The sequence below is a fragment of the Orcinus orca genome, chromosome 7 (assembly GCF_937001465.1).
Source record: "Orcinus orca chromosome 7, mOrcOrc1.1, whole genome shotgun sequence".
Classification (NCBI taxonomy): domain Eukaryota; kingdom Metazoa; phylum Chordata; class Mammalia; order Artiodactyla; family Delphinidae; genus Orcinus; species Orcinus orca.
Genome location: NC_064565.1, coordinates 75,544,058 through 75,567,612, shown reverse-complemented (window position 1 = coordinate 75,567,612; position 23,555 = coordinate 75,544,058). Strand labels below are relative to the sequence as shown.

The following is a 23,555-nucleotide window of genomic DNA, read 5'->3' as shown; positions in this document are numbered from 1 at the left end:
CACTGTCAGAGCTTTACTTTTCCAGATTCTAAAGCTGATTCAACATTTTTGAAATGTTTCAACTAATTGTCATGAACACTATGCAACTTTTCTTCTCATTTGTTTCTAAGGGTCCTGTTGGCCCAAGGGGACCTCAAGGTTTACAAGGACAGCAGGTAAGTATTCTTATAATTAAATTAAATACTGTAGCAAAAAAAGAAAAATTTATACATAAGGTCTCTGTGACATGACTGCTTTTGGTTGGCCTTTGAATTGCATATTTTAATGCTCACTGAATGGGATGTATTCAGTTAATTTTCACTCACTTAGAAATATATGCAGTATGTTTTTCATAGATTCTTTATGATGTTAAAGTTTTATTATCTGGTTTCTTTATGTTACTGATCTCCAATACAAAGAATTTTTATGTGCCTGTGCTTCTGAAATAACACATCATTATCTCATGTCATGGTGAAAATTCTCATAATTAGTTACGTGCCAACTCTGGAGCTCTGAAATCAGATCATAGGACATCACCATGTGGTATTATTAAAAATAACAGTGAAGATGATCACTCCATCGAATCTTTAAAAAGAATATAATACTGTACTTTCTTTCTATAGCCTATCAAATACCAATAAAATAGTGATGTAGAGCTATTTTAATGTTTGTAGCAATTTGACAGGCAGTAGGAAATGATTTTTCAAAAGAGAGAAAGAAAAGAATTCTTAGCTCAATCAAAGATACTGTATTTTCATTATCATGTGTGTGGACTTTTACTTCAAACTATTTTATATTACTGCCATTGTGAATGGCAACTGTAGTTGATGAAGAAGAAGGAGAAGAGGGAGATAACTACCATTATTGAACACTCACTCTGTGCCAGCACTATTCTAGGTTCTTAACGTGCATTAGTTATCTGAAGAGCTATAGCAGCCTAATGAACTAGGTACCATATTATTCTCATTTCACAGATTAGGAAATGAGGTATAGAGAGATTAAGTAACTCACTCAAAGTCACACAGGTGGAGAGTGGTAGAGCCAGCATTTTGAGCAATTGCATTATACTGCAGAGAGTGTAGGATTTAGTATTATGTTTTTCTTTGGTTTGTTTATATAACTTACATATTATACATAAATTATACATAGATATATAATTTATTTTCAATTTTAGGGTGGTACTGGCCCTACAGGACCTCCTGGTGAGCCTGGTGACCCTGGACCAATGGTAAATGTCAAGTAAGCATGTAGACCCAGTTAAATATGGGTCCACCATTATAATGATGTCATGAGTTATTTATATTACCAGCTCTTTCCTAATGTGGCAAGAAATTCCAGTCCAATTCAGGAGCCCTCTGTTATGGACTGTGCTTAAGCTATACATTTCTTTTGGCAGAGTATTTAAATTCAGAGGCTTTGAATGTGGTCAGCAGAAAGTGCTAAGATACTTGCATTTGTGAACTTTTTTCCTGTTGAGCACATAATCTGACAGATACAACATAAAATTCAGAGTATTAATAAAGTTATTTTCTATGATATTTTTCGTTTGTTGCAGCCATATTTTGGATTATATCATTGATGGGTATGGGTAAATATAGGTAAATGTTCTTTTTTTTCCTTTTGTGTTGTTTCATTTTTTTTATTAGGGTCCACTTGGTACACGTGGACCAGAGGGCCCTCCTGGAAAACCTGGTGAAGATGTAAGCTACCTTTCTTCATTTTGCTTTGAAATTTTGAAAGAGGCTAAGAAGGAGCTACAGTGTTAGCATGAATGTTATTCATTGGTTCCCATTTCATTTCCTCCATTTCTAACTGTCATTAAAGTCACTAAAAACTGGAGAAGTCAGAATGGAATTTTACAAAATTTAAAAGTGCTCTTAATTTTGATGGTATTATATTATAATAATAATAATATAATAGGTACCGTATCCTTGCCTGCATTCTTAATGTTTTCCATTATGGTTTCTCCATGAGATACTAGAATTGTCACAATAGCAACAACCTTTGGTAGTAGAGCTTTTGAAGTGATCTTAAGGAAAAATACATTGCTTTGATCCCAAAACATCATTGTGAGGCCCTCATTAAATGGATTTTTAAAAATGTATTAGTAAAATAGTGTGAATATTGTTCTCCAGTGCTCAAAATGCTTCATTTTGAGCACTGAAGAAATTTTGAGCATTTGAAGAAATGCTACATTTCTTTAATTGAATTTTTAATTAAAGTTATGACTAAACTTCAGATTTTAACATTAAGAACATGTGATCAAAGAACACCCTGTTCTTTGATCAAAGAGCAAAGAACAGGGTATAACAACAGATTTGCTTTTCTGGATTCTTTTGTTAGTTGTACCAAAGTTGAGGATAAAATTATGGGTAAACCATCAACGTCCGTGTGACATTAAACCAAGAAAATATTTTCTCTTTGTGTATCATGAGATTTATTTAAGTGGATTACAATGAATTTGGCCATAAAGAAAGTATCTCCGGTAGTTCTTAAACTTTTTTTCATCACAAGAAAGAAATGGCACATATCATTGTAAGAAGCACTATTTATTTAATTCAGTGCTACATGTTGATGTAGAATTTCATAGCATGTGTGTGTGTGTGTGTGTGTGTGTGTGTAAATTTTGATGTTCATAAAATGGTGAGCTAGGTGAGACCAGTGTAATTTATATTTATTTCTTCTTCTGATAAATGAGTGAAATCACAAACTGACTTGCTCTAATGGATTGCCATCAGGAATAGAGCTGTGTTCTTACATTGCTTAGAGCATTGGGCATGAGCTTTCTAAGTAAGACTTTTTATCTGCAATTGATTTGTCATTTCGTCTCAGGAGAGAACATTTTAATTCCTCTTTGCTTCCCTCTACTTTGCTTTTTTTCCATAAAGGGTGAGCCTGGTAGAAATGGAAAAGCTGGTGAAGTTGGATTTGCAGGATCTCCGGTAAGTTTATACTGATCAATACAACAATGTAAAGACAAACTTCAAAAAATAAAGAACATTTAAAATTACCTCACAGTTCATTGCCTGCACATGTATTAGGCACTGTCACCAAGATATGTTCTCTTCTGTCATTCTGAAACAGGACGATTTGCCAGGGTGATAGCTAATTCCAGTTGCCTGCTTTGCATTGGCACCATATGAATGACCCTCCTAGAGCTAGAAAATTATATCATAACCTAACATGGATTCTTTCCAAAATGAGTATCAAATTTTCATTTAAGTCACCAGCTTGACTTACTTAAATTTCACAACATATCAATCCCATTTTTCTTTTAAAGATATTTTTAGTATTTTTAATTTTGTATTATTCATATGTTGAAAACAACTGCTTTAAAGAGTTTATTGATTTATTTTTTATATCCTAGAACAATAAATTGTGGACAAGATTCCTCTTTGGCTGCTTCCCCAAACCCTATTGTTGACTGAAATTCTTGATTGATGTTCTGGCCCCTAAAATCTTATGACAAGGCATACTGATCACCAGCTCTCCTAATACAGCTGTTTTCTTCCCGCTTGGCTTACTACAGGGAGAAGTCCCTGGCAACTGGCTCCACCAGAATTCAAGACCTGGGCCACTTGGCCACACTCCGACCCCACCTTTCTTTCTTCACTCATATTACTTTGATAGGTCCTCCCCTAGGACGCACTACACAGGCAATGGGGAAAATTAGAAAATGATAAGCAAGCAAAAATGTTCTAACATTCCTGCTCTTAAACTTTTTCCTTGTCCAAAATCCCCTAAACTGATTTGGCCTCCTACTTATTATACTTCCGATAATATCCTAATGTTTCTACCACCCAATACATCCAACAATACTGAATTATTCTCCCTTTACTTTCTGAAGATTGATGAGGTTCAATGCTAGGATTTTTTTAAGCAAATAAATGCTGATCTTTTAAGGGAATTTACAAGGCTGTAAGGATTATTTCGTTACAAACACAAAACCAGTTCCCCAGCTCCCCGCTCTCCTTTTCCTTTCCTCCCCCTGAAAAGTCCATGCAGACAAGTCCATGCAGACAAAGACATATGGTTTAGCCATTAGCACAGATGTCCACATGAACCAATCCAGGCTTGAACCTCCTGCCCTGCTACACTCTTGCACCTACTCACAGCGTGGGCCCTCCACGGGGAGGAAACGTGCCCTGCCAGCATGTCACAGATGCATTCTGTGAGTGCAATGCAACAATGTGTGATTGGGGTGTGATGACAGTCTTGGGTCAGCAGAATGAGAAAAATTTTATGAGCACTAGTACATCTGGTTTATTTTCTTGTTATATTAGAGATATGTAATCATATGAGAATTCCCTTGCAGACCACAAAAACTCAAAAGTTAACTAATTATTTGAAATAACATAGCTCAGTAATTCCCCTATAGACTTAGATGGATGTATACTGAGTTTCTGCTCAGGATGGAGGGGAGTCGAATCTCAGTAAAGGGGAGCATTCCAGTGGAAAAACTTAAAGGGAGTTTTTGAAGTGAACGAATTCCTAAGTCAGGCTGTGTAAACAGAAGAATTAGTGGAACTTTATTTGTTCAGAGAGCATGGTTTGATGTGCCCTTACTATGATAACCCCCTAGAAAACACTACAGAAACATTTTCCCTGGAAGAGGTCACAGAGGAATTATTGCTTTGCTTTTATCATACAAATTTCATTTATTGAGTTATTTATTCATTCAATTAACTTTAAGTAAAGTCTATGATAATACAGAACAGAAGGATTTTACTTGTTAGATTGTGCTAGTACAAGAGAAGTTCCTTAAGAAAGATTTAGGAAAAGCACTATGAATGTCAAGAAGATGGAAAAGATGATGAATGTTAAACCATTTCTTCATTCAGTTGTTTATTCAATGCTTATTCTTGAATGCCCACTACTAAGGCATAAGGCTAAGTGCCAGGGATATGCAGATTAATAATAATAATTGATAATATTTGATAGCATCAGTCTGTGCTATCAAGGTGCTCAGTCTACTGGTGGCAGTATTAATAGCATTCAGTTCAAAACCTAATCAATGTAGTCAACCAGAATAAGTGAATAATTAAGTCACTGGTTCCTTATCTATTTTAAGAGGGTATGAGGAAAAAGTTTCAAGCATCATTTCAAAATAGTCATGCCATTTGGATTTTATTTAGTGTTTGATTTTTATTGTTCTTTTTATTTGATATGCTTAGGTGAAGGATGCATAGAATTAGAATAGAATAGAATTAACAGAAATGAAGAAGCTGAGTCAAGGAGCCAACCCATTCTCTTCATATTTCTTGACTTTCTTTTCTGTTGGATATTTCATTTTCTCAGTTCTTTAAACAATCACAAATCCACAAGCTTCTCCTGAACATTTTATTTTAAGAAATTTCTGATCACATTTTAATATAATCTTTCTAATCATATTCTGCTGCTAATACTTAGAAGTTCAGAAAAAATTAATCATATTGGTTTGCTACACATACATTTATTCTTCTACCACAAATAAAACACGATATAAAGGCGGGAAAGCATAATTTTCCTTAAGTTCTTCAGATTTTTTTTCCTATACCTTGAGCTACTTGATTCAGACACTGAACAGCTTGACTCAGGTTTATTTTCTTGTTGTTTATTCCTTATTAATTATAATACAGTGATATAATTTGAAAATTTAAAAATGTCATCAAATCAATACCTGACATTAATCTGTGTCACTGTGTAAGACATGTTTCCATTTGCCTTGCTAATTTTTGATCACCTAGATGTATTTTGACAGGTAAAAATATACTTCTCCTTTTTCTTCTTAGGTTTGTTAGTGAAAAACTATGTACCAGATGTTTCTTGGAAGAAAAAGTGTATTATGCAATTAATGACTCTGAAATGCCTTATCTGGTTTTTTTTTTTACCCTCAACAGGGAGCTCGAGGATTTCCTGGGGCTCCTGGTCTTCCAGGCCTGAAGGGTCACCGAGTAAGTTCAATCCTTTGTAATCCTTTTAGATACTGTGGCTTATAGAGTAGGGTCTGGGGAGCATTACCTTCAAAATCGTTACAATTCCATTTGTCAATTGCCCTTAACTGGCTGTGGTTGTAGTAGTCATCTGCAGTTATCAAAATCACAATGCTTTTTTTTACATTTCCTTTGAATTTCATTTGATTCTATAAACAAATGTATTTTGAGTTCTTACTATGTAATACTGTGAATACTATGAATACTGTGCTATAAAAGAAAAAACAGTGATAAATGAGAAATGCCCAAAGCTGACTCTCAGCTTCAGGCTAATGATATTCAGTTAAGAAAATATGCAATTACTATATAGTGGAATAAATGACACAATACTATAAAGTGTACTAGATCACAGGGGGTGCCTAGCCAACTCAGCCCAACTCAGACATGGAAGTCTATAGAATGCTTCTCTCTTTATAACTCAGGATAATTAATATGTAACTATTATGTTACATACATATATAGAAATTACATATCTATCTATCTGAAAGCATGGTTGATATTCACTCAGTGTACATTGGCCTCTGTTTTGAGTGGTTGAGCTTATGATTAGAATGCTTGCTTCTATACTAGTTATTAAATATTTTGAACATCACTCCTGGATATAAACCATATTTTATAACTATATAAATTCTATAATTATTTGTTTTCTCTAAGGCCACCATAGGTTTTTTATTTGTTGCTATAAAATAAATTTATATGAAGTCACAAAAATTTGAAAGGTGAGAACATTGCACATTGAAAACATCATTTAAAGAGGGAAACCCTACTTTAATTTTCTTTGAATAGACTTTCAAAAAAGGTTGAGAATTTGGAAACATTTTGAGTAACAACTGTAAATCTGAGAGCCGTTTTCATAAGGTACTTTCTGTGAGCTTATTTTTGGTTCTTCTTTTACATTTCTGAGGCTCAAAAAAGCAGTAAAATACAAATTTATATTTTTCTTCTCAGGGACACAAAGGTCTTGAAGGCCCTAAAGGTGAAGTTGGAGCAATCGGTTCCAAGGTAATCGTATAGTATCTGAATGCAACCTCGCTATAGCATTTCTGTTCTGCTTCAAGTCTAAAATTTTTTTCAGGACCACCTTAAATAGTTCTGGAGGAAAGAGGAGTATAAAAAATGAATAGTTAAGTAGATAAATATAATCTTTCATGGATGAGTGGCAATAGATTTAGCAGGGTACACAACATGACTTAATTTTGCCACCAAGAACAGCCACCATGGCACTGGGTTTCTACCACTGTAGGATGGCTGTTATCTTTATATAAAGATGCACAATGAATTCACCCTCTAAAATACATTTACTCTTTCTGTTTTCTTTAAAAATATCTGAGAGTTTTAGATGGTTCATTAGTCCCATTATTTAGTACCCTTTTAATTCTAGGGCCTTTTGGCCATCATTTCTTTCCCAAATTTATTTATGCTTCTAGAGAGAAAAAGAACATTCAGGAAGTACAGATGACTTTTTAGTAGAAAGTACGATGAAATACATATGTGGAAAAGCATTTGGCTTTAAATTTGTCATTTCTAAGCTTCCTATAAGAGATCTTAAAGGAATATTGCAGTCAATTTTAGCTTTCTAAATTTTACTTGACCTAAAGTATTATCAGACATAGACAAATAGTTTTTTAATTCTAATTAATGTGGCTAGGTGTGATAGTTCTATCAATCTTGCTTAAATCCCCAATTTTATTTTAGACTTATTTCTGTAGAATCTAAATTTCCATTGTATTTTGAGAAAAGGTGTTACAGCAGAATTCTGAGGTCCTTCATTGAAAGTATACCTTTCAAATGCTCACTTTGAAAAATAAACCTTTAAAATAACACACACATGGAACAAACAGAATGATATGAATATCAACTGAAGGTTTCTTATATTGTAATATGATCTCATTTTTGCTTTAGGGTGAAGCTGGCCCTACTGGTCCAATGGGTGCCATGGGTCCAATGGTACGTAAAAATTTAATTCTTTGCTTTTTTAGATTATACTAAGAGAATGTTTAAATGAAAAGAAAAAAAAGACCTAGAGAACATATGTTAGCTGGTGAAATAATCCTTTATTATCAGCTGAAAGGCAAGCACACTATGAGAATTGCCCCTTCAGGGCTTCCCTGGTGGCGCAGTGGTTGAGCGTTCGCCTGCCAATGCAGGGAACACGGGTTCGTGCCCCGGTCCGGGAAGATCCCACATGCTGCGGAGCGGCTGGGCCTGTGAGCCGTGGCCGCTGAGCCTGCGCGTCCTGAGCCTGTTGCTCCGCAACGGGAGAGGCCACAACAGTGAGAGGCCCACATACCGAAAAAAAAAAAAAAAAAATTTGCCCCTTCAAATAGAAAAGGCTTCCTGCATTACATTGTTTTTCTTATTTGTTGAATGCCCTTATTCTTTTTCAGTAACCAGTGATCAAATCAGGATTATTGTAGATTTAGGCCATTAAAGCTAGGTTAAGTGAAATCTATTTAGGCCAATTATAATGAGTCTTGATTGATTTGAGTAGTGAAATCAATCTACCCTAGAAATTCAAGTAAGATGTTTCAAGAGATGTTTCTTTATCATCTGCAGGGCCCAAGAGGAATGCCAGGAGAGAGAGGGAGACTTGGGCCACAGGGTGCTCCTGTAAGTATGTGTATTTCAACTCTCTCAAATGCTTTACTGAATATGTGTTTTAAATGAGAATGACATACTGGTTGCCTACTTTGTAATTTTTATACTTTTTATTTTGAAACAAATTTAGGTTTACAGAAAAGTTGCAAAAATAGAAGAGAGTTTCCATGTACCCTTGTACACTATACCTACCTTCTGTTAATGTTAACATCTTACATAACCAAAGTACATTTGTTGCCTACTTATTTTAATACAGAATTTAAGAAATAATAAAAACATTTAGCAGCATGGAGAATCATAGACTTTGGAATAGTAATCACATTATAATAACAGGTAATATTTATCAAGCACTTATTATCTGCCAAGCATTCTTCTGAATATCTTTATCTCTTGTTCATCACAATCCTAAAAGGTAAGTACTATGAATAAACCCTTTTAAAGATTAGAGTCTCCTGATCATCTTCCCTAGTTGTACAGATTGAGAAATTCTCTTGCTGTCTGTCCATCTACATTGAACCTGGAGGGGGGGCGTTATTTTGTTCATTCTCATCACATCTCTCTGAAAGTCGGGCTATACTTGCTAATATTTCAAACTTACAGTTCATTATATTTCACCCACTTTTCTTTTGACAATTAAGGACTGCCACCTGGCCTCTGTTATTTTGATATCCTATCATCCCCATTACAATTAAAGTTCCCAGGTTTATAGCATCCCCTACTATTATCCCATAGAAGACAACCACCTTAGTGCTTCTCAGTGATACCAAAGTCAGGGCCTTGATTCAGGAGAAGTGAGACCCTCTCACTAGGCCATTCTTTATCACTTACAGGCAGAGTATCCTCTGGAAGTGTAGAGAATATTGTAGAATATAGTCAGCTATTGCCTTATCCAGACATACATATTATGTCCAATCTACTGTGTTCACTTCTCTGTGCTTTATTCTACCATCTGCCTGGGAAGTTCCAGCATTTCTGCTTCACTTAGTGTGTGCCATTGCTCTTTCCAAGTTTCTAAGAACTATTGTCCCTGTTAACAACATTTCCTAGGGTGTTTATCAGGGTGTTAAATATGTATTATGGGAGAGTGCTTCCAAATCATTAAAATTCTCCAGCTTTATATCCTGTCCCTCTTGATCCAGTACCTTCAGGACCTAGTCCCATACATTCTTTCTTGGATTCTGCCTCTACAAGATGTATAAGACTTATAGATTTTTTAGTGTAGAGTCTCTTCACTCTTTTATCAGAAACAGCATTTCCTCAATGCAGTTATTTTGTGACTTGATGCTAATTGTTGGTCTGGTGGCCGGGGGAGGAGCAGGTGGTGGTGGTGGTGGCATATGTTGTCTGATAAAGTAGAGGCCTTTGTTTCATCTTTAAGCAAGAGAGAAGTATAAGCTGTTAATGGTGGGAAGGAGCACTTCTGTAGGCCCAGAGGCTTCAGGGTATTTGAGATTTCAAAGTTCTTAAGATATCCCAATGCGAAATTTCAAGGTCCCATTCCCTCCAATCAAGGGCCCTGACCATGGCATAGCAGACTTTCCACATTTTAGAGTTCAACCTTCTCAAGAGCACTTAAACCTTTATCATAAAGTCCTGGGCCTAATCTTCAACTTTTTCTTCCTTCTGGTTGTAGAAGATGACAATATTTTTAAATGCTGCTAAGGAGATTTATATTGATGTTTAATTACCATCAGCCTTTCAACATCTTTCTCCAATGGATTCACTTGACAAGACCCATGCAGTTCCATTAACTTTGTAATTGTTACGTCCCCTAAACCTTCTCAAATGCCTGAGCTATTGCACCCATAGCCCATTCCCTTACACTTGTACCCTATCTGAGTTCACTACTGGAGACAATATTTACTACTGCATCACTACAGCATGCCAAGAGAAATCCATACTCCATCTATTGCCAGCTGGCCAAGGAGGAATCCAGCTTAAAAACTCCATTTTAGCATCGGCTTTCTTGACTACCTCTGGCACAAATGATATACGGGTCAATTTTCCAAGGAAATGGCATTAAAGCAGAGTTGTGTGCAGGAAATTTGTTTTCAGAATGCTCTCAGAAACTACACCCTATGGGACTTCCCTGGTGGTGCAGTGGTTAAGAATCTACCTGCCAAGAGGGCAAACAGCAAAAGCAAGAACTATAATCCTGCAGCCTGTGGAACAAAACCCACATTCACAGAAAGATAGACAAGATGAAAAGGCAGAGGGCTATTACCAGATGAAGGAACAAGATAAAACTCCAGAAAAACAACTAAATGAAGTGCAGGTAGGCAAACTTCTGGAAAAAGAATTCAGAATAATGATAGTGAAGATGATTCAGGACCTTGGAAGAAGAATGGAGGCAAAGATCAAGAAGATGCAAGAAATGTTTAACAAAGACCAAGAGCTAGAGGAATTAAAGAACAAACAAACAGAGATGAACAATACAATAACTGAAATGAAAACTACACTAGAAGGAATCAATAGCAGAATAACTGAGGCAGAAGAACGGATAAGTGACCTGGAAGACAGAAGGGTGGAATTCACTGCTGCTGAACAGAATAAAGAAAAAGGAATGAGAAGAAATGAAGACAGCCTAAGAGACCTCTGGGACAACATTAAATGCAACAACATTTGCATTTTAGGGGTCCCAGAAGGAGAAGAGAGAGACAAAGGACCCAAGAAAATATTTGAAGAGATTATAGTTGTAAACTTCCCTAACATGGGAAAGGAAATAGCCACCCAAGTCCAGGAAGCGCAGAGAGTCCCACAGAGGACAAACCCAAGGAGAAACACACTGAGACACATAATAATCAAATTGGCAAAAATCAAAGACAAAGAAAAATTATTGAAAGCAGCAAGGGAAAAATGACAACATACAAGGGAAGTCCCATAAGGTTAACAGCTGATTTCTCAGCAGAAACTCTACAAGCCAGAAGGGAGTGGCATGATATACTTAAAGTGATGAAAGGGAAGAACCTACAACCAAGATTACTCTACCCAGCAAGGATCTCATTCAGATTCTACGGAGAAATCAAAGGCTTTACAGACAAGCAAAAGCTAAGAGAATTCAGCACCACCAAACCAGCTCTACAACAAATGCTAAAGGAGCTTCTCTAAGTGGGAAACACAAGAGAAGAAAAGGACCTACAAAAACAAACCCAAAACAATTAAGAAAATGGTCGTAGGAACATACATGTCGATAATTACCTTAAACGTGAATGGATTAAATGCTCCAACCAAAAGACACAGGCTTGCTGAATGGATACAAAAAAACAACACCCATCTACAAGAGACCCACTTCAGACCTAGGGACACATACAGACTGAAAGTGAGGGGATAGAAAAAGATATTCCATGCAAATGGAAATCAAAAGAAAGCTGGAGTAGCAATACTCATATCAGATAAAATAGACTAAAGAATGTTACAAGAGACAAGGAAGGACACTACATAATGATCAAGGGATCAATCCAAGAAGAAGATATAACAATTATAAATATATATGCACCCAACATAGGAGCACCTCAATATATAAGGCAGCTGCTAACAACTATAAAACAGGAACTTGACAGTAACACAATACTAATAGGGGATTTTAACACCTCACTTACACCAATACTAATAGGGGATTTTAACACCTCATTTCATCCAAAATGAAAATAAATAAGGAAACAGAAACTTTAAATGACACAATAGACCAGATAGATTTAATTGATATTTATAGGACATTCCGTCCAAAAACAGCAGATTACACTTTCTTCTCAAGTGCACACGGAGCATTCTCCAGGAAGATCGCATCTTAGATCACAAATCAAGCCTCAGTAAATTTTAGAAAATTGAAATCATATCAAGCATCTTTTCTGACCACAGCACTATGAGATTACAAATGAATTACAGGGATAAAAACGTGAAAAGCACAAACACATGGAGGCTAAACAATACGTTACTAAATAACCAAGAGATCACTGAAGAAATCAAAGATGAAATCAAAAAATACCTAGAGACAAATGACAATGAAAATACGACAATCCAAAACCTATGGGATGCAGCAAAAGCAGTTCTAAGAGGGAAGTTTATAGCTATACAAGCCTACCTCAAGAAACAAGAAAAATCTCAAATAAACAATTTAACCTTATGCCTAAAGGAACTAGAGAAAGAAGAACAAACAAAACCCAAAGTTAGCAGAAAGAAAGAAATCATAAAGATCAGGGCAGAAATAAATGAAATAGAAACAAAGAAAACAATAGCAAAGATCAATAAAACTAAAAGCTCTTTCTTTGAGAAGATAAAATTGATAAACCATTAGTGAGACTCATCAAGAAAAAGAGGGAGAGGACTCAAATCAATAAAATTGAAAATGAAAAAGGAGAAGTTACAACAGACACTACAGAAATGCAAAGCATCATGAGACTACTGTAAGCAACTCTATGCCAATAAAATGGACAACCTGGAAGAAATGAACAAATTCTTAGAAAGGTATAACCTTCCAAGACTGAACCAGGAAGAAATAGAAAATGTGAACAGACTAATCACAAGTAATGAAATTGAAACTGTGATTAAAAATCTTCCAACAAACAAAAGTCCAGGACCAGATGGCTTCACAGGTGAATTCTATAAAACATTTAGAGAAGAGCTAACACCATCCTTCTCAAACTCTTCCAAAAAATTGCAGAGGAAGGAACACTCCCAAACCCATTCTATGAGGCCACCATCACCCTGATACCGAAACCAGACAAAGATACTACAAATAAAGAACATTACAGACCAAGATCACTGAAGAATATAGACACAAAAGTCCTCAACAAAATACTAGCAAACAGAATCCAACAACACATTAAAAGGATCATACACCGTGATCAAGTGGGATTTAGCCCAGGGATATAAGGATTCTTTAATATATGCAAATCAATGAAAGTGATACACCATATTAACAAATTGAAGAAGAAAAACCATATGATCATCTCAATAGATACAGAAAAAGCTTTTGACAAAATTCACAACCCATTTATGATAAAAACTCTCCAGAAAGTGGGCATAGAGGGAACCTACCGCAACATAATAAAGGCCATATATGACAAACCCACAGCAAACATCATTCTCAATGGTGAAAAACTGAAAGCATTTCCTCTAAGATCAGGAACAAGACAAGGATGTCCACTCTCACCACTATTATTCAACATAGTTTTGGAAGTCCTAGCCACGGCAATCAGAGAAGAAAAAGAAATAAACAGAATACAGATTGGAAAAGAAGAAGTTAAACTGTCACTGTTTACAGATGACATGATACTATACATAGAGAATCCTAAAGATGCCACCAGAAAACTACTAGAGCTAATCAATGAATTTGGTAGAGTTACAGGATACAACATTAATGCACAGAAATCTCTTTCATTCCTGTATACTAATGGTGAAAAATCTGAAAAAGAAATTAAGGAAACACTCCCATTTACCATTGCAACAAAAAGAATAAAATACCTAGGAATAAACCTACCTAGGGAGACAAAAGACCTGTATGCAGAAAACTATAAGACACTGATGAAAGAAATTAAAGATGTTACCAACAGATGGAGAGATATTCCATGTTCTTGGATTGGAAGAATCAATACTGTGAAAATGACTATACTATCCAAAGCAATCTACAGATTCAATGCAATCCCTATCAAATTACCAATGGCAGTTTTTACAGAGGTAGAACAAAAAATCTTAAAATTTGTATCGAGACACAAAGGACCCCAAATAGCCAAAGCAGCCTTGAGGGAAAAAAGCAGAGCTGGAGGAATCAGACTCCCTGACTTCAGCCTATACTACAAAGCTACGGCAATCAAGACAATATGGCACTGGCACAAAAGCAGAAATAAAGATTAATGGAACAAGATAGAAAGCCCAGAGATAAACCCACGCACCTATGGTCAGCTAATCTATGACAAAGGAGGCAAGGATATACAATGGAGAAAAGACAGTCTCTTCAATAAGTGGTGCTGGGAAAACTGGACAGCTACATACAAAAGAATGAAATTAGAACACTTCCTAACACCATACACAAAAATAAACTCAAAATGGATTAGAGACCTATATGTAAGACCAGACACTATAAAACTCTTAGAGGAAAACATAGGAAGAACATGCTTTGACATAAATCACACAAGATCTTTTTTGATCCACCTCCTAGAGTAATGGAAATAAAAACAAAAATAAACAGATGGGACCTAATGAAACTTCAAAGCATTTGCACAGCAAAGGAAACCATAAACAAGACGAAAAGACAACCCTCAGAATGGGAGAAAATACTTGCAAACCAATCAATGGACAAAGGATTAATCTCCAAAATATATAAACAGCTCATGCAACTCAACATTAAAAAAACAAACAACCCAATCCAAACATGGGCAGAAGACCTAAATAGACATTTCTACAAAGAAGACATACAGATGGCCAAGAAGCACATGAAAATCTGCTCAACATCACTAATTATTAGAGAAATGCAAATCAAAACTACAATGAGGGGGCTTCCCTGGTGGCGCAGTTGTTGAGAGTCCACCTGCCGATGCAGGGGACACGGGTTCATGCCCCAGTCCAGGAATATCCCACATGCCGCAGAGTGGCTGGGCCCATGAGCCATGGCTGCTGAGCCTGCACGTCCGGAGCCTGTGCTCCACAATGGGAGAGGCCACAACAGTGAGAGGCCCGCGTACCGCAAAAAAAAAAAAAAAAAACTACAATGAGGTATCACCTCACACCAGTTAGAATGGGCATCATCAGAAAATCTGCAAACAACAAATGCTGGAGAGGGTGTGGAGAAAGGGGAACCCTCTTGCACTGTTGGTGAGAATGTAAATTGAAACAGCCACTATGGAGAACAGTATGGAGGTTCCTTAAAAAACTGAAAATAGAATTACCATATGATCCAGAAATCCCACTGCTGGGCATATACCCAGAGAAAACCATAATTCAAAAAGACACATGCACCCCAATGTTCATTGCAGCACTATTTACAATAGCCAGGTCATGGAAACAACCTAAATGCCCATCGACAGATGAATGGATAAAGAAGTTATGGTACATATATACAATGGAATATTACTCAGCCATAAAAAGGAATGAAATTGGGTCATTTGTTGAGACATGGTTGGATCTAGAGACTGTCATACAGAGTGAAGTAAGTCAGAAGGAGAAAAACAAATATCGTATATTAACGCATATATGTGGAACCTAGACAAATGGTACAGATGAACCGGTTTGCAGGGCAGAAATTGAGACACAGATGTAGAGAACAAATGTATGGACACCAAGGGGGGAAAGCTGGGGTGGGGGTGGGATGAATTTGGCAATTGGAATTGACATGTATACACTGATGTGTATAAAATTGATGACTAATAAGAACCTGCTGTATAAAAAAATAAATAAAATAAAATTCAAAAAAGAATCCACCTGCCAATGCAGAGGAAATGGGTTCGAGCCCTCGTCTGGGAAGATCCCACATGACGTGGAGCATCTAAGCCTGTGCACCACAGCTACTGAGCCTGCTCTCTAGAGCCCACGAGCCACAACTACTGAGCCCATGTGCCACAACTACTGAAGCCCGTACACCTAGAGACCGTGCTCCACAACAAGAGAAGCCACCACCATGAGAAGCCCGTGCACCGCAGCAAAGAATAGACCCACTCTCAGCAACGAAGGCCCAACGCAGCCAAAAATAAATAAATTTATTAAAAAAATAAAGAAACTACACCTATGAAGAAATGAATAAAATAAGCAGGATATGCCATAGGGAGAAATTAAACTGTGTTACATTTGCAACAGAGACCTCAATCTTCATGAGCCTTCCATTCCATGGGAAGAGTGGAGCTGGGATGGCTCTTCAGACTGTTTTGAATGGGGGCTAATCCTTTGTACCACTGCATTGACCATGGAAGGGCATAACCTTGGGATAGCTAACTCCTTTCAGCAATTTGTGGGGAGGGTCTCAACTGTGAGCCATCACAGCTTATAACACTTCCAGCAGTGGTAGAATGATTATTTCTGTGCTGAAGGGGGATCTGGGTGACACCCGCAGCATTCACTACTACTTAATTTCCTTTGTGTGTGTGTGTGTACATGTGTGTGCACATGTGCTCTAGGTTTTTGTTTTACATGGAGCGCATTCCTTCCTCTGGGTTATTCTATTAAGAAGAGCCCAGTGTTCAAAGTTTCATTGTCTTTAGGCTCATTTGATAGAAGGTGACACGTTCAAGTAAAAAGAATCATTTTAATCAGTTTGTATTTCCAGTCTTGATTTTTCTCTCTTATTGCTGTAAGGATAGATGTGCTTATTGCTACTTTACGCATGTTGTATAAATGTATTTTTATTGCTATTAACCTAGTTAAAGTTGTCAGTTAACCTTAATATTCATTCTCCAATTTTAACATAGACATTTTTATAACGTAAATGAATTGTCAACAAATACAGTAGAAAATGCACCGTTATCTTGCCTCTTCTCCTAACTAGGGACAACGAGGTGCACATGGTATGCCTGGAAAACCTGGGCCAATGGTGAGTGTATTACTTTCATATTCATTCATTCACTTATTCATTCATTCTTCCATTTGTACATTCATTACCATTTACAAAGCACCTACTGTGTCCCAGGTGCTTGGAACAGAAAGACAACAAACACATAGTACTTGTCTTTGAAACCTGCCCTGTCAAAGAAGAGAGATATATCAATTGATATTGTAGCATAATGCTATTGCTAACTTCTGTGATAGGGAAAGCAACCTGAAGTATGGGAACCTACCTGTACCGACACCAGTAGTGAGACAAAGAAGTCAAGAAAGACTTAAAGAGGAACAACTTTTAAGCTTAGTCTTGAAAGATGAGTATATAAAAAGAAAAAGAATACAACATGGTCCGTACAGTGGATAGGTGAAAAACATGATGAGCTCAGGGAAATATTCAGTACTAGGAGGGTAAATCGGATTTGCAATTACTTGCCCTTAAGATCTTTTCTTCCTTGTTACTCATAAAAAGGAAACAAACTATGGGAGGAAAAATAAGTGTAATTTAAAAGGGCTTTTATTAATGCAAAACTGATGGATTTAAAATACAGTCCTCAAAGAAGAATCAGGATAACCTAGAATGAAATTCCTCTTACACTCATTTCCTTTAAATCCAGCTTTAAATCAGTGGTTTAGACTCTATTCATGCCTTCCCAAATGTAGTATAGTGACACATATTCACTTTTTATTAGCCTGAAAAAAATCACTTCAAAATATCCAGATGATTCTTAATCATCATTTTTATAAAGTGAAGTCCTAGATTTTGGTACAATGTGTAACTTTCTAAAAACTATCCTTATTACTTGGTTAACACAAAGAAAGTAATTTCTCTAGCAGCAATTGTTTCAAACAATTTGTGTTTGTGACTGACTCTCGTATGCTACAACTAGGAAATTCTGTTATGTTTAATACCACTGGCCATGTCTTTTAGCACAATTTCATATCAGTGTTGTAAGGTTCTTATGATAAAATTATATTATTATCTTTGTGATTTTAAAGTACTAAGTGGATTATTCTTATATGTCAAAGTACAGAATAAAAGATTTCATGTTAATTAAAATACACGTCTAATCATTTTTCTGGTTTCTTTTAATAGGGTCCTCTTGGGATAACTGGTTCCGCTGGTTTTCCAGGAAATCCTGGGTTGAAGGTAAGATGTTACTATATTTAGCTCTTGATGACATGAATTACCTGAATCCCAAAGTAAAGAATGTCATTTCTTTCATAGAAGAGTGTGGAAGTCGCTCTTAACTAAGGAAAAGAGCCTAGCGTATTCTCAGTGTCCATTATGGTAGGGGAAAAAAAAAGAAAATGAAAAATATGATATTATTATATAATAAGTAATTAAAAGAGAATTACTTACAATCATGCACTTGTAGTATCAAAGAGTCTGTTGCAATAGGACTCTAACACCAGACAATTGTAACGGCTGTGAGGGGTAAGGGTTTAACCTGAATTGAACTCTATTCTTGGATACAGTGCCTGGCAGTAATAAATAGCAGAATGTTCTAAACAATAGGAGAGTAAAATAAATCCGAGGTGATCAAAAGGCCACACAATATTGGCCTCCACTTCTGCTCCCCTTCTCCCCACCTCCACCCCCGCAACTTACACAATCATTAATGGCATGCGTGGGGAGGCTATTTGGCTGTCCATGTGGAAATGGATTGGAGTATTCTGCTGGGATGATTTACATTCGTAGTGAGTCACAACTTGTTCTTTCTCTCAACACTTTGGATGATAAATCCATGTATTACAGTGGGAGGTTATTAAGATTATATTAGCTAAATTAGTGAATAAACTCAGAGCACTACCTTCACACTTTGAACAACACAATACGTTTGATTTTTCTCACACCCGGTTTTTCTTTGGCAATAATTTTCTTCATCTTGAAGAAGGGATTTGCTCACAAGATTCTGCTGTACAAAAATAACCGTGGCCAGTCACCTCACCTCTCTAAATCTTGTTTTCTCAAGGAATTTTATTGAAGATTAAGTGAGAAAATATGCAAACCCTTAGCATAGTGCCTGAGGCAGAGGATGCCCTCAGTACAGGCCCACGCTTCTTGTTAGTGGGGCCACTCAGATTGGATTTGAACTTCGAAACAAACAAATAAACAAACAAAAAAATCTCTAGTTGACATTTCAAGTATTCTTTGAAATGTGACAGTCATCAAGTCAAATTATTCTTCGGCTGTCTCTAACGCTGACTAAATTCTGTGCCACAGGGATGTGGCTGCTTTATTTTAAAATGGTGCCCTCCGTTGGTTCACTAACCAGTCCCTCCGTTAACTGAGAACTCACTGTGAACTCAGCCGAGTAGGACCTGCTTCAGTTCCCCTCTGTATCTGATCTGCTCCCTGAAGTCCTAAGTCTGCTGCCACTGACTCTGACATGGGAAGGCCCAAACTCCCTGTGTACCTCAATCAAAATAGGCAAAATCCCTTCCCTCTCTCTCTCTGTAAGACTCTCCACCCTCACACCGAGCTCTGGCTAGAGAATTCAAGGAAGAATACTCACAATGCCCCGGACTCTCACTTAGCAGGAAGTGGTTTCTGCTCCTACTGTGGCCTCTAGTTAAGACTTCACTAGCCATCATAGTTTATACAGTAGTTCACTCTGGATACTTCCCTCTCCTCCTGGGTTTTTCTAATACGGGCTGTTGGCTACTGAAAACTCCTTAATAAAGTCAAACACCTCACAAAACTGTTTCAGAAATTGTTTCCCTGTCCTACCACCACCCCCAACATAAAGACCACCACCTCTGGTGTTTGTTTTTGGCCAAAATTCTGCTATACCTGTAATATTCTTCCAGGCTGTCTGGCTCTCTAGATGAAGAATAAACTTTCACGTCTAGTTCTTTGTATTTCAGTGAAGGATAATAGGGATTCCCTCTAGGATTTGATTTACATTAGGTACCTAATATGTTAGATAAAATGCAGAAACTCAGCTAAGTTTGAATTTCAGATAAATAAAGAATAACCTTTTAGGATAAATATGTTCCAGATATTGCATGGGACAAACTTATTCTGAAATCATTTGTTGTTTATCTGAATTAAAACTTAACCAGGCATCCTGTATTTTTATTTACTATCTGGATCCCTATCTTGGGTTGAAACAAGGGTGGCTATCAGGTGACCTTCACCAGGTTGCTCTGCTCTGCATGCTGTGGGCATCATCACATCCAGAGTGGCGGGAAGTGAGTCCATCCCTTAAGCTAAGTTAGGCACACACCCCTGGAAACTACTTTGTGTTCTTGACTCGTTTAAATGATTGGGTGTAAAATGTAAAACTCCAAATAAGCAGTCAGCTTTGAAACACACCACACTGATATTTTCTTAAATTAACGTTTTCCTCGTACCCCTTTAGGGAGAAGCAGGTCCCACTGGGGCACGAGGCCCTGAAGGTCCTCAGGGGCAAAGAGGTGAAACTGGGCTACCGGGTCCTGTTGGCTCTCAAGGTCTTCCTGTAAGTTCCTAGTATATTTAGAAATTATCACTGAAAGCTGGACATGTTTTATAACTATTGAACAAAGGCAACGTATTTTAATATATTCTCTTTCAATTCTGAATGAGTGTTTAGAACTCATGAAAAAAAACATGTCCCTTGTCAACTCTGCAAATTTTGTCTATTTTATGGAAAAGGGAATTAATTAGTCATAAAAGTGATTTTTATAATATAATGGTGGTTGATTTATTTTTCCTTTCTTTCTTTTTGGTAATTTTTCTGCCTCCTTTTGTGAGATGGGTGGACATCTGAATACCACCCTAGATATGGCTTAATATTTCATGAACTTTCCCTGTATCTTTTAGGGTGCAGTGGGAACTGATGGTACGCCTGGTGCCAAAGGCCCAACAGTGAGTAACTAACTTCATTTATGCCACATGAGGTTCAAATGGGCACAATCCTTTGAACAGTGACCATAGACTTGTGCCTAGGTCTCTGCTCATCATGTTACTCTTGCATTCCAATAGGGTTCTCCAGGTACCTCTGGTCCTCCTGGCTTAGCAGGGCCCCCTGGATCTCCAGGACCTCAGGGTAGCACTGGACCTCCAGGAATTCGAGGCCAACCGGTAATGTCCATCAAAGAATTATCATCCATTAGTATAATACAACTAAGATCGCCAGAGAAATAATATGCAATGAGATACAGTGAAACATAGATAATGTGACTTATTTGAATGAGACAAAAGAAGGTAGGAATTTTTGTAAAGTGGAAGCCAAATATTAATGTACAATTTACATGTTTAAATTCAAAGGGGAAAATTATTGCACTATGTTAAATTTTAGTGTTCTTTTGTTTAAAATAGTAAGGTCATAACTTCATGATCCACCTCATAGAATTTTATAGAGTTACATAACAAATATGGAGACACTTTGCAAGCCAGTATGGGGAAATACGGAGTTTTCATGGGGGGTTATAATGACAACTTGGCTAAAATGGGTTCAACAGCTATTTCTTAAGATTTATTCTTGAAGAGTGCTTCCAACATGTTGTTTATATTGAATGAGTTTCCACATTTTGTATAAATTTGTATGTTTTATATTCATATATTTATCTATTGGTAAAAATATACGGTTAGTTCTTAAGAAATAAACACATTGAGAAGTTGTGCTTATGTATCTTTTAGCTTGATATATAACAAAACTTTGTTTCCTAGTACTACTTAAAACAAATATTTTAGATCCTGATCTAAGTAATTTGATTATGCTGATAAATCCTTTTTAAATGCTAGTGACGAATTTATAAAAACATGCGTGTTGTTGGTATTTTACATTTGATTTTATCATGTTCTCAATTTAGCAATCTGGTTCCCACAAATTATAGTACAATTGGCATTATAAAGACATACATACCCAAAACTCTTGAATACTCTAAAGATAAAATACCCTATTTGATGTTGTCAAATCTCAATAAATAGAACATAAATATAAAATTATTTTGATTTTGGGTGAAGAAATCTATTTCCTAAAATAGACTCTAAATAGATTTATCTATTGAAGTTGTCATTGTTAGTTCTAATTTTTATTATCAAATTGTAATAATAACTGAATAATTCTAATTATCCTACTATGCATGATTAAAAACAAGATTTTAAAAGTAAATCTTTTGAAGACCCCTGTAAAATATACAAACTACTACCTAACTATACTGGATTTTATAAAATTTCACACACATTCTACAAGATTTGCATAATTTAAAAAAATTATTATACTGCTGATTCAGTACAGATTCAGCTGCAGAAAATTTTCAAGGCCCATTCACTGTAATAATTAAAGCAGGTTGGGCTGGATAAATATCTTGGTTCTTAAAATTATCAATGTTTTTATTTTAGGGTGATCCAGGAGTTCCAGGTTTCAAAGGAGAAGCTGGTCCAAAAGGGGAACCGGTAAGGTTTTATTTCTTTTAAATGATAAGAAGAACATGAATATTATCCAGAAATGTAAGCCCAAAATACTCAAGTACTTCAAATAATGACAATGAGAATTATAATACTTTTGGATGGAAATAGTTTGCTTAATATAGTTTAAAATTTGTGACTGACTTATTTAAATGAATCTTTTGACTATAACTCCCTTGTCAAACGGCTCTTTCTGGTATCTGTCCTTCTGTTTTCAATAGGGGCCACATGGTATTCAGGGTCCAATAGGCCCACCTGGTGAAGAAGGCAAACGAGGTCCCCGAGGTGATCCAGGAACAGTTGGTCCTCCAGGCCCCATGGGAGAAAGGGTAAAATTTGAATGATTGAATAAATTCTTATAGTTGTGGGGGAAGTACATGAATAACTTTTGGAATAGTGAGGAAAACTAGAGCAATTAAGAGAAATGCTAGCAGGTGCATTGCACAGTTCACTATGGCTATCTTTGAATTCAGGGAGCCAACTGTCTAATCATTGTTCATTCATTCATTCATCTAATATTGACTGAACAAATGCTCTATGCCAATTTGGTATATGGTGCTTGGGATACATCAGTGAACAAGAATGCTATGGGTCCAGCCTTCATGCGGGGGCTAGTAAACAATAGTTTAGTGGGGAGGTAAGCAATAAACAAGTTAACAGGTAAATAAAAATATAATTACACATTTTAATAAGTGCCATATACACTTAGGGAATAGCAGGGTGATGTGGTAGAGAGTAACTTATGACAGTAGTGTGGCATTAGGTTAGGTGGTTAGGAAATAAGATTCTTTGAGAAGATGGCATCTAGCTAAGATCTGAAGATTAAGATGAGCCAGCAAGAAAACTTGAGAGAAAAAGCATTTTTCAGCAGAGGAAACAAAAAATGCAAATCCAGGAGGCCAGAAAGGGCTTAGTGATTTTGAAGACCAGAAAAGGTTGCTGTGACTGGACTATAATGAAACAGGTCTGAAAGGGAGAATAACAATATCACCTTACTTTTGTATGGAACCTCAGAAAATGCAAAGGGCTTCACATCAAAGACAATACTAATGCCTGCAATCACTGACATTTTGATTGTGGTA

General features: G+C 36.5%; 1 protein-coding gene across 2 annotated transcripts in view; it reads left to right on the top strand.

Annotated features, from left to right (window-relative positions):
* Positions 1–23,555, top strand: part of COL5A2 (collagen type V alpha 2 chain) — a 189,952-nt gene that overhangs the window by 133,439 nt on the left and 32,958 nt on the right. For both annotated transcript variants that reach the window (XM_033400263.2, XM_004276926.3), the window contains exons 9-23: positions 111–155; positions 1,154–1,207; positions 1,626–1,679; positions 2,868–2,921; positions 5,859–5,912; positions 6,900–6,953; positions 7,854–7,898; positions 8,508–8,561; positions 17,023–17,067; positions 18,169–18,222; positions 20,441–20,539; positions 20,884–20,928; positions 21,046–21,144; positions 22,408–22,461; positions 22,695–22,802. In XM_033400263.2, the coding sequence (XP_033256154.1) occupies positions 111–155; positions 1,154–1,207; positions 1,626–1,679; positions 2,868–2,921; positions 5,859–5,912; positions 6,900–6,953; positions 7,854–7,898; positions 8,508–8,561; positions 17,023–17,067; positions 18,169–18,222; positions 20,441–20,539; positions 20,884–20,928; positions 21,046–21,144; positions 22,408–22,461; positions 22,695–22,802 (918 nt within the window). The remainder of the gene's footprint in view (positions 1–110; positions 156–1,153; positions 1,208–1,625; positions 1,680–2,867; positions 2,922–5,858; positions 5,913–6,899; positions 6,954–7,853; positions 7,899–8,507; positions 8,562–17,022; positions 17,068–18,168; positions 18,223–20,440; positions 20,540–20,883; positions 20,929–21,045; positions 21,145–22,407; positions 22,462–22,694; positions 22,803–23,555) is intronic.